The 12466-nt window shown below is 39.7% G+C and overlaps 1 protein-coding gene across 2 annotated transcripts in view; it reads left to right on the plus strand.

The window, feature by feature from the left end:
* Nucleotides 1-2083: 2083 nt before the first annotated feature.
* The window catches only part of FLNC (filamin C), a 59054-nt gene continuing 48671 nt past the window's right edge, over nt 2084-12466 (plus strand). For both annotated transcript variants that reach the window (XM_075857554.1, XM_075857555.1), the window contains exon 1: nt 2084-2876. In XM_075857554.1, the coding sequence (XP_075713669.1) occupies nt 2525-2876 (352 nt within the window). In that variant the 5' untranslated portion in view covers nt 2084-2524. The remainder of the gene's footprint in view (nt 2877-12466) is intronic.

Raw genomic sequence — 12466 nt, forward strand, 5'->3', positions numbered from 1 at the left:
ACAATCCAAGGCAAAAGTATTACAGAGAACCCTTTCATATAAACAGAGCTGCAGAAACTCTGTGCTGCTGTTTTCATTTAGTCTTCGTACTATTTCAATGATAGTGTTATGAATCTATTCAAATGTAAGTTTATATATATATTGACAATAATTGCCATCCATTCGTCCAGCCTGAAAAAGTCAACTGGAGCCGACAGGAGATAAAGTGCCACAACGCTTCCTAGCACTGCTGCCACTTTATTATTGTATCTATAGATTAGATAGTATAATAGTATATAGTGCACCAATTTCACAGACAGAAAGGGCCTTCAACACTGTTTAATAACTGAAAGAAATATGGATGGTGGAAATGGTTAATGGGAACCCTCAGTGGAAGTCCAGAGGACATCCCCATTCTGCTGGACACAGTTAATGAGCATTCCCAGACAGAGACCGACCTACGTTAACATGTTCCATGCCTGCAGCTCTGTTTAACCACGGAAATGTTTTGTGAGTCAGTGTTCTCACATTTGACCCTTCACGAAGTGAAGTCATCAAGGGGTTCCTCAGCAGCACTGAGTACAAGTACATGACTGGCTTTCTATCTGGAGAATTCTTACTAAGTAGAATATGCCAGAAACGCACCCATGCAAAGACCTAACCATTGACTGGAAAGGTGACACAGCACACTACTATTATGTATGTGTTTATTTCTAAGAATAATCCAAAGAGAATTCACAAAATAATCCAAGCGAGGCCCCAGATAAGACTACCGTTCCTTCATTTTTCCAGCTGAGAGCTATTTCTATTCATATTCTGCTACTTTTTATTAAAACCGACAATAGAAAACAAACTCTGCCTGAGCAGTAAAGTTGCCAATCTCATGCTGCTTTGAACTTTGCATGTAGCACTACTATACTGGTTATAGCCACACACATGAATACAAAAGCTTACAACCCATTGACAGCTGTGCCTGTGAACGCTCTTACACTAAATTAGTGAAAATATTTCAGAAGACATGCATTGAACTATGTCTTCTGAGCGTCAATGTTTTGCTTGAGAAGGTTCAACATTTTGAATACTTTACAATGTTGCAAAATATATTATGAATTTATCGCACAACGCCTGACAATGACTGTTTTTAAATACATTATGTATTTGCATCGTTGATAAAGACTATATTGGGCTAAGTATACCCACCATTAGTGATTCCGGTGTAAAACGTGCACACCAAACATAGACATATATCACTGTATGTCTATCTATGCAGTTGTATATGACTTTGACTCCCAAAAGAAATTTAAAAAAATTCACAATATCCTTTCTGAAAAAAAAAAAAAAGTTGTATTAAAAAGCATAGTTGTCTATGCTTTTCAATAAAGTTAAGGCTTCAGGATCCAGTTCAAAGATGAATCCCTGTCAAACGTATGGGATATTTTCCTAGCATATATGCCGAAAGTACGCCACAGACATGGTGTGAATGACATCACACCGCAGCCATAATATAGACAGTAAATACACCACTACATCAATTGTGTATAATGTTCAAAATGATTTAAGTAACTGCGGCCTTTCTTAGTAATAAAGATATTTTAAATATATTTACTACATAGTGACATACACAGCTAGTATATTAATGGCAATATGCTTGGGGGAGGTGAATCATTTGGGAAGGTGGTGGTCTCTTTTGCATTACATCTGCTGCTTTTGTTAACTTGTGTTGTAAGATCCGTTCCCTCTGCCCCCCCCCCCCCCCACCTTCAGACAGACCTCACTGACATGGGGTATCTAAAAATACAGAGATGTTACAAGCAGTTGGAGCATGGTCCATGTTAACCAATCACAAGTCCTGCTATCCATAGCACCCAATCCAGCCCCTGCTCATTATCTCACTGGGGATTAGAAAATACTCATCTTAGTTGTATATGGTCATGGCTAAGGCATTCCTAGGAGTCCATGCCTCTGACGTTTGGGGGGAGGGAAGTTGAGAGGGGACTAAAGAGGGAGGGGGGATCAGTTTTCTTTAAAACCATCTCCATCCAGGGCTCCACACTTTCAAACAAGTTGCTAAATCCCTCTTCTCTCAGCTGTCTCTCCAGCTCTATTTTCCTGGGACATCTCCATCTCATGGGTCAGCTTTTCTGCTAGATTATTTTACTTTTGTCATCTTTATCACAGTTCTGCTTTACTTATCTGAGCACCTCTGCTTTCCACAAAGAAAGAATTCCCTGAAAGGAAACAGAAGACAGGAAGGAGTGGAAAAGTGGAAGCCTACTGCACTGTGATAACTCTCCCAGCCCTCCCAGCTCTGTCCCACCACTCAGGGGGTGTGGAGGGGTTAACCAGAACTTGCCAAGAAACATCTCACTGTTTCCAACAAGAGGACGAATAATAAGGGAACTAATTTGATTGTTGAGCTCCGTTTCAGCAGTTTGAACTCGATTTCACAGTGTGGGTTTGGATCCAGAAGTTTTTACACCCTCTCTTTTCTCCACCCTTGTTGATCCCCATATAAAAAGCAGAAAGCTTCAAATAAAAAGTCATCATGAGCACTAACGATTACTACGACCAACATCAGCAGTACCAAGGCGAGGAGGCAGACGAGATGCCAGCTACAGAGAAAGACCTGGCCGAAGATGCCCCCTGGAAGAAAATCCAGCAGAACACCTTCACAAGGTGGTGCAATGAACATCTCAAATGTATGAACAAGCGCATAGGGGACCTTCAGAAAGACCTTACCGATGGCCTCAAACTTATAGCCCTTCTAGAGGTACTGAGTCAGAAGAAGATGTACAGAAAGTATCACTCTAGACCAAACTTCAGGCAGATGAAGCTGGAAAATGTCTCTGTGGCGCTGGAATTCCTGGACAGAGAACATATCAAGCTGGTGTCAATAGGTAAATAATTTTGGTCATAACTTTTACTAACGCATTGTTAAATCTATCGATAAACTGTTTACTAGAAAGGATGAAATAGTAAGCAGCTTGATATTAGGTATATTACATATATTATATCTATTACGTTCTCATTATAGCGGGCACAAAAATATATTCTCTGTCATATATTTTCTGTCATACAAATATGCTTATATGATGGAAGCATACGGGGTGGGGTGGGGGGGGGGTGAACATGCTGCATGTTATTTCTAAAACAAAAATGCTAATCTGCACTTTTTGGAAATGATGAAGTAGAACAGCAGTTGTACACGTGCCAAAACTTTATTTATAACATTTCAGTCGTACAAAACATACATAAGGTCCAAATGCATCAATTTACAGTGCCATTCATACATGCACTGCGGCCTGGGGGACGTTAAGGCTGACATACCCCGCCAGAGTACGCCAGTTGGAAATCGTAGGCTAACATGCACTAAATCCCCAAAGAAGGCTCACAGCTATTTGTGAATATGGTGCAAGCTACAGAACAATGCCAGCTTGTACCAGGTGTTGTTCTCCGCCACATTCCTAAGCATTGGTGGATAACTTCCATAAATCAGTCGCACTTGGTGTAATTTGGAAGCCATACCCCCTTTAACTGGCACAAATGATTTCCACTCATTATGCACATATTTACATGGAAAAAAGGACCTGTGTATTTTTAGGTATATGACTACATTACAAAATATGTTTCTTTAATTTTTTTTATTTACAGTATTTAAATTTGATATAGTTTCATAATGACTCTGTATCACATTAAAACACTAGGCCTCATTTATCAAAACTAAAAGAAAAACTCGCCTTGCCCATAGCAACCAATCAGAGCTCAGCTTTCATTTTATCAGGGCAGTATCAGAAATTAAAGTTAAACTCTGATTGGTTGCTATATGGGCAACAAGGGCAGTTTTTCTGGTAGACAGTTTTGATAGATGGCGCTATTATTTTCCACTTTTTGCTTAATCAGGTTGGAGAGGCATGTTGTATTATTTAGCAGCAGTCAACTGTAACTTTTTATTATATTATTATACCTATTTTACTACAGGGTTGCGTATGATTACAAGAGAGACTTTTCTCTTTTTTGTAGTGCTGCATGATCACCAGCAAACATTTCCGCAGTTAGGCTTTCATTGTATACAGTGGCTGATAACAGAGGACAATAAATATACATGTATTACTTAAAATGTATTATATTTAAAAACCTTTTATGATATTGAGTTTTACCATATTTGTACATAAACATTAAAAAACATTCTTCCTATAATAAGAAATTTATATCGCTGAGTTGTCCTCTTTTGTCAGGTTGTTACAATTTCTATTCAGACATATATTATTTACCTCTACTTTTGGGAAAACTGGGTGAGAACCTATATGGCTGCCATTCAAACTTGAATAGGGGATGTCACCCAGTCTTCCTAAACACCTAATGGCAAATCCAGTTACTTATACAGTGATACATTTCTTACATATTGATGTATAACTAGACAGATTTGTAATCCGGAACTCTAGGAAAGCTAGAAAGGTGGGTGACAACCCTTGTGTGAATTGTTTCTTGTCCCTGTGCTTTTCAAGACCAGATATAAGTAAGATATGGCTGAATAGATTCTTCAACAACTTCACAGAAGGGTAACCCAAGGACTTTTTCCTACTAGGGATATTCTGCTGTACTACAAAAGGCAAGTTAGTAATGTGGCCTATGCTAAGAGTTCTTTATAGCCAGAGGGCTACCAATCTCCTGAGATTCTTCATGGCTGGTGTCACTTGACTTGGGTCCGATTGACTTTTCAGTATATTACTCTCAAAAGAGAAAGGCCCAGAGTTTTACCTTTATATGAAAACTATAAGTTACAAACATAATCTGATATTGCTACATTCTTATGATTTATACATGGGAATTACTTAAGTGAAAGGTCTACAGACTAATGATATATGACTAATGACAAAAATAAGCCCTGATCTGTCATAAAACATTGAGTAACTAAAGAATGGAGTAGGTGTCTTCACATGACATCATCTAAATCCAGGCATTACAAGACTGTTACTGCTAAAGCACAAATCCATTGTGTGACATTTAGCAAAAATACAATTATCAGGTATTCAGTATATGGAGCCTATGTCATCATTAATGTGCTGTTGATGGGGTCTGCACTATTATAAGTATTGAACATCTGGCAGATTATCTACCCATGACATATATATATATATTAGACTGTTTAGGATTATAACCATGGTATTCTAAAATACAATGTAAATACCTGGAGGCATTTATTTGATATTGAGCGGGTGGAGGAATAGAAATTGTAAAGTCTTAATTTTAGTGGACTCTTCAGCCCTGTGGCTGTTTATATTATGTATATTTTATAGATAGCCACCTATTGTAGAAGCGCAGCTTGTGGACTCTCTAGACAAAAACATGTTGTCCAACAACAGCTGGACAACTGATACCCAGGAGTCCAATCCAGCTAGGGCTACCTGGGGACTTTAAATCCTATGGGGAAAGATGTATGCAAACCCGAAGTCTCAAGTGAATTTAAGGGGTTTGTGCAGCGCCTCTCTCTTCTGCCCGATCTCGCAACGGGGGGAGGGGGAACGCAAAGCGGGACAATTGGCAAGGCAACCGTCAGACGCTCAGCAAGTGTCGTGCACATGTCCTGTTATATTTAATGAGATGCGTACATGATACCTGCCAGCTGTCTAGCGGTTGCTTCAGCAACTGTCCCATGCAGCGTGCAGTAGCGTCTCTCCACGCCCGTTGTCATATCAGGCATGAGAGAGAGGTGCTACACAACCCTTTTAAGGGATTGAATGAGAATAGAATAACATGTCTTAATTCAAGTACATGCTGCTGGACTGAAATACCAGACACGGCCCATGGACAAGAGTGGCACTGTTTCTAGAAGAGAGCAGCCATCTTTTTCTAATCTCATACAACCACTTTAAGGCATTGTGTATCCCTGACCTAAAGTGTAGTAACCAAAATGGAATGAAATGAATGAATTGAACTGGTTTATCTTTACAATGACACCACCTCACACACATTTGAAGAGGTATCAGAATGTACAGAGAACTCAGAGAAATATAATGAAAACAAAGGTAGATGATATGAGAGGCCATATATTTTAAATGAGTATTATCCAATTGGAGGTTTGTGGTAAATGAAATCATAGCTTATTAACTAACCTACAAATCTGTATCACAATGTGACCATATGATAACAAAGCAGGGAAGCCACTGAGCATTAAAATTACCTGTAGACTCACTGTGGGCAGAGACGGCTTCTCTGGTCATTCACAGGCAGAGTACAGCGATATATCATTGTGTAAGGGAAAAGTAAGGTCTCATTCACACAGCCGTGCCCATAATCACGGCCCGCGATTGCGAGCACGGCCGGCCGTCGACCGCATTTTCGGGCCGTGCTCCCCTACAAAGTATGGGAGCATGGCCCGTAAAAAACGAAAAGTAGGACATGCTCCACAATTCCCAGCACGGTCCTATGACACGGACACCTATCCGGAGTGATAAGGAAAGGTGTCCGCGGCCAACAGAACCGGGCTTGTCCGTAATTACGGAGATTTTTTACGGTCGTGTACATGGAGCCTTAGGGTATGTTCACACGAGGGCGTCCGTAACGGCTGAAATTACGGGGATGTTTCAGACTGAAAACATCCCCGTAATTTCAGCCGTAACGGCATGTGCAGGCGCTTGAACGCCGCGTCCATTACGGACGTAATTTGCGCTGCTATTCATTGAAGTCAATGAATAACGGCTCCAATTACGGCCAAAGAAGTGACAGGTCACTTCTTTGATGCGGGCGTCTATTTACGCGCCGTCATTTGACAGCGGCGTGTAAATTACGCCTCGTGTGAACAGACAAACGTCTGCCCATTGCTTTCAATGGGCAGATGTTTGTCAGCGCTATTGAGGCGCTATTTTCGGACGTAATTCGGGGCAAAGACGCCCGAATTACGTCCGTAATTAGTGCGTGTGAACATACCCTAACAGTTGACAATAGCAACTGGTCCAAACCATCACAGTGAAGTAATCTCTGTTTAGTACTCACAGAAAAGGGCACTTTTTAAAGTCTGTCACAGACAAGCACCAAATTTATAAAGCTTGGGCAACATTTTCCACACCAAAAAAGTGTATATTATAAAAGGATAGATGATGATAGATAGATAGATAGATAGATAGATAGATAGATAGATAGATAGATAGATAGATAGATAGATAGATAGATAGATAGATAGATAGATAGATAGATAGATAGATAGATAGATAGATAGATAGATAGAGATCGATATGAGATAGATAGATAGATAGATAGATAGATAGATAGATAGATAGATAGATAGATAGATAGATAGATAGATAGATAGATAGATAGATAGATAGATAGATAGATAGATAGATAGATAGATAGATATGAGATAGATAGATAGATAGATAGATAGATAGATAGATAGATAGATAGATAGATAGATAGATAGATAGATAGATAGATAGATAGATAGATAGATAGATAGATAGATAGATAGATAGATAGATAGTTCAATGATATGCACCTTATTGTTAGTGGCTGTTTGCTTCTTCTAGTAGAAATAAAATATATACATTCTTTTTTTTCTGTGCAGTTTATTAGCTGTAGATTTGTCTCTGACATGTATTAATTCCGTTTTTAAAAGTTATTCCGGGGCCTTAACTTTTTCTTGTAAAGATCTTTGCTGGCAGTAAAGACATAGAAATGTTTGCAATTAATGGTATTATCAGTGGAAGGATTAGGAGGACGGAAGAATGAGCTTTAACATAAATATTTCAGTATGCATCTCCTTTTCTCCATTTCTGCACACACCTCCATTTATGACTCCCCATAAACGTAACTGCTCCATCTGTCTTTAGCTGATGCCTCATTCTTATTACTGACAAGATGTTGTCTGATGTGAAACATTCACTGCTCTATCCAAAATCTGTAACCTGGTAACTCAACAGTTTAAAAAAAAAAAAAATCTTCAGTTTTGAAGAGCATTATCATTGAACTGCATGAGGCTCCATACCGTATACTGTATATATACATCTTATGCCAACAAATCAGATCGTTTACAGTTTTTATATTTGCATGGGTCTCCTTCTACATAATGTAAAATATTGGTAGGTCAGTAGTATTACTAAAAAAAATACCTCTGTATGGTTGGTCGTTCCTACTCTGATACAGGATCAAAGATTCTAATCTCCAATAGGGCAGGGGCTAATGGAGTAAATTTAATATATTTATTTATTTCCAATTGCTTTTATAGCACCAGCATATCACTTACTCAACACATCAGCCCCTGTCCCTATGGGGAACACAATTTAGCGTCACACACACACACACACACACACACACACACACACACACACACACACACACACACACACACACACACACACACACACACACACCATATAAAAGCATGTACAATGTATGTTGCTTGTTTCTTCACCAACACCAGTTGCTGGAGGATTCCTTAAATTCCATCCACTTATTTCTTCTCTATCTAAAGAATTCCCACACCCAATACCTCACCTCCTGCTGCCAACATACTTCATATATATATATATATATATATATATATATATATATATACTCCGTTCATAGATGAAGAATGCATAACAATAATTCCAATAAAGCTAGCCATACTAGGTGCTTGGCTACATGTAGGAAATCTCTTTCCAATTATCCAGTCCTTCACTTTCTCATAGAAGTGATAAGACTTCTTCTCCATGTTGGCGCATCATGTGGCATCTGAGACATCTGCCTATGTATGGCCGCCTTAAATTCTTAAAATCGACAAGCATCTCTCTACTGGGACACCCCTGTCAATTCACAACCTCCAGTTCCATATGATTTACATACCAAACACGTGCATAATAATAAAATGAATGATGTCTTCACCTATTTAATGAGTTTGGTAGGTATACACGTGGCCATTTAATACATAAGATCAAAATATTATCAAATCATTCTTGTGTTTTTGTAATGTTGCTGACTATGATTTATTGTCAAACTTACTGTATGTGTAACATAGCTAGTAATGTGTAACATTTATGTATAATAGAACGGCTGGGTGGTATCAGCAATGTTATTTAACAATAAGCAGTCAGGATTTCTTTGTGGGCATAGAGCAGGAAGAGATAAGCCGTGCTTGTGCCCCTACCCCCTACTGTGAGGAGATGTGACAGGTGTGTGTGACACAGTGCAGGGTTGTCATTACTGATATAGATGACATTTTGGGTGAGAACAGAATGAGCAGGACAGCAGGATTACTGGATTATTGAACCTATTTTGCCCAGCCACCATGAATAGGTAGCAATATTGCCACTACATTTTACCAGTTCTCAGACCATGAATTTATTATATAGACTGGGTGTTTGAGATATATTGGATATACCAGCATGTTATTCCAAATCTAGAGCAAGCATTAGCATTGCAAAAGTGGGGAAAGATACATGGTATTTGTACCTAAAGTTCTTTTACATTTTGTTTAAGGGCAGAATGTGTTTATCTGTAGTCCTGGAGATGGCACAGAGCACTTTCAGTGTTTGGGGCACCCATAATCCTCCTCTTAGCAATTGCTTATATAATGAGAATGCTAAACCCGTGTGTGTGAAATATTACAAACATAAGATGCATTTCATATAGCTTTGCTATTAGTCACCATAAATAGTAGGCTCATCCACCAAGTAATAGACAAAGTACAGAGACACTGCTATTCCTATATTCAACAAAATTATCACCAGCCATCCAGAATACAGCAGTACTATGATTTGGTGGCATAATAACATAACATTTATTTATGTATTAGTTTTATAATGAATGTGCAAATTCATATAAAACTGCCTAGAAAGGCATATTTACTGCTATATGATCAAAAAGTATGACAACTTTGGAAAACTTGAGATGAAAATATTGCTTATAAGTAGTACTGCCACAATCCAGGTGGCGCATAATGGAGGCTATGTTGACCGTGTGTGGGCTAATAGCTTCTTATAGTATATATAAACACAATCCTCAAGGGGGAAGGTTGGTTTGATATGGACTCAGCAGGCCTTTCCTTCGGTAAGCATACAGAAATGCTAACATTCATGTGATGAACTTGTGTTGAATGCACTTCTATTTGGGAACACTGCCCACACTGATTTGCATGCAGCAATTATTTACCCAGCACTAATAATGTATGGTTTGTTTACAATGTTAATAAATTACAGACAAGGGCAGGAAATAAGTGGAAAGATCAATGCATTGTAGTTAGATGATGGAAGAATAACTAAGTGACTATTATCTATATAGTCTAAACCTAAACAATGCACCTCGATCAAAATGGTGATTGGGTGTCCTACGGTATCTGAGCTATTCTATAACTACGGTGGTCACAGGTGTCATCCCTGAGTAGTTGTTTCTATTTTGTGATTAAAGGAAACTTCCATCTGAAGGCATCAACTGCAGATAAAGTCCAACTGACTCACTAGGGCTGTTCAATGAAACGCACAGACTTAAAGAGGCTCTGTCACCAGATTTTGCAACCCCTATGACCATTTTTGTATTTATGCAAATGAGGCTTGCAAAAGTCCAAGTGGGCGTGTTTAAAGTAAAAGTCCAAGTGGGCGTGTATTATGTGCGTACATCGGGGCATTTTTACTACTTTTACTAGCTGGGCGTTCTGACGAGAAGTATCATCCACTTCTCTTCAGAACGCCCAGCTTCTGGCAGTGCAGACACACAGCGTGTTCTCGAGAGATCACGCTGTGACGTCACTCACTTCCTGCCCCAGGTCCTGCATCGTGTCGGCCACATCGGCACCAGAGGCTACAGTTGATTCTGCAGCAGCATCAGCGTTTGCAGGTAAGTAGCTACATCGACTTACCTGCAAACGCCGATGCTGCTGCAGAATCAACTGTAGCCTCTGGTGCCGATGTGTCCTCGCTCGTCCGACACGATGCAGGACCTGGGGCAGGAAGTGAGTGACGTCACAGCGTGATCTCTCGAGAACACGCTGTCTGCACTGCCAGAAGCTGGGCGTTCTGAAGAGAAGTGGATGATACTTCTCGTCAGAACGCCCAGCTAGTAAAAGTAGTAAAAACGCCCCGATGTACGCACATAATACACGCCCACTTGGACTTTTACTTTAAACACGCCCACTTGGACTTTTGCAAGCCTCATTTGCATAAATACAAAAATGGTCATAACTTGGCCAAAAATGCTCGTTTTTTTTAAATAAAAACGTTACTGTAATCTACATTGCAGCGCCGATCTGTTGCAATAGCAGATAGGGGTTGCAAAATCTGGTGACAGAGCCTCTTTAATATACTACTGTAGGTTCTCCGTTCTACTGGAATGGCTCCATACCAACTTTATTACAAATTCAGTATTTCACAGGCAGCTTCTATAAATGCTCTTATGTCCTCTAGTGTTTATTTAGCAATAGAAATGACTAATTACCTCTAACCTACCTTAACCCTATTAGTATTTATAGGTGGCTATAGACACTAAGATTTGGCCAAGGTCAGACAAATGTTCCAATATAAGAGAAACAACATTTTTGCAAACACTTAAAGGTGTTATTCAGTGAGGTAAAATATTTTTGGGGGTCAACTTTCAGCCCCACCCCCTGATTAGGTGTTTGAAAAGTTTGCAGGACTCCGGCGAGCGCTGCTTCTACTTCATTGGTTATATGTCTCCGCGCTGCACAACATCATCACATTCGTAGCGGCTGTGAACATTACACTTTCACTTGAATGGGAGGAAGCTGCAATACTGTGCACCGCCACAACGAATGTGATGATGAGGATAGGCCATCAACTTTACGTCACTGGATAACCTCTTTAAAGGGAACCCGTCACCAGCATTTCACCTATTGAACTTTACTTATCCCTCACTCGCCTCTGTTATAAAAAGTTTATTACCGTTATCCCCTCTCCTAAACTCCTTCTCCAACTGTAAATAACGGTCTGCAAATATTTTGCGCCTTTTATCGTAATAATCCGGTGTCCCTTTGTGCGCACACACCAGAAAAGGACATCAATGCACAAGCAAGGATTTTGTGTGCTGGGGGAAGGCGAGGAGCTGTCAATCAAAAGTAAGGAAAGACTTGAGGAATGAAGATATGACTCTTTTCAAAGGAAGATTTGACTCTTTTCTGCTCATTTGCATACGATGTGGGAACACTAAAAAGCTGAATACTAAAGCTACAGAGCCAACTAAGAAGACAATTATAAGTTCTATCGAAATGATTTTTCACCCACTACCACCAGGTATTGCTGGTTTAATAGGTGAAATGCTGGTGACAGGTTCCCTTTAAGTACTGTCCACAGAATGTATCCACACACATCTTGGCCAGGTTGGATTCCATCCCAGGTCCACAGTGTTGCAAGGAATAGTGCTAAAGAAGTTTTCCAATCTTTGACATTCATAGCATATACACAGGATATGCCATAATTGGCAGACAGATGAGGGTCCCAACTCTGGGACCCACAGTTATCTCTAAAACGGGGCCCCCTGACCCCTGTCCTATCTTGTTCTA

Source organism: Rhinoderma darwinii, chromosome 3 (genome assembly GCF_050947455.1).
Source record: "Rhinoderma darwinii isolate aRhiDar2 chromosome 3, aRhiDar2.hap1, whole genome shotgun sequence".
In the NCBI taxonomy this organism is placed as follows: Eukaryota; Metazoa; Chordata; class Amphibia; order Anura; family Rhinodermatidae; genus Rhinoderma; species Rhinoderma darwinii.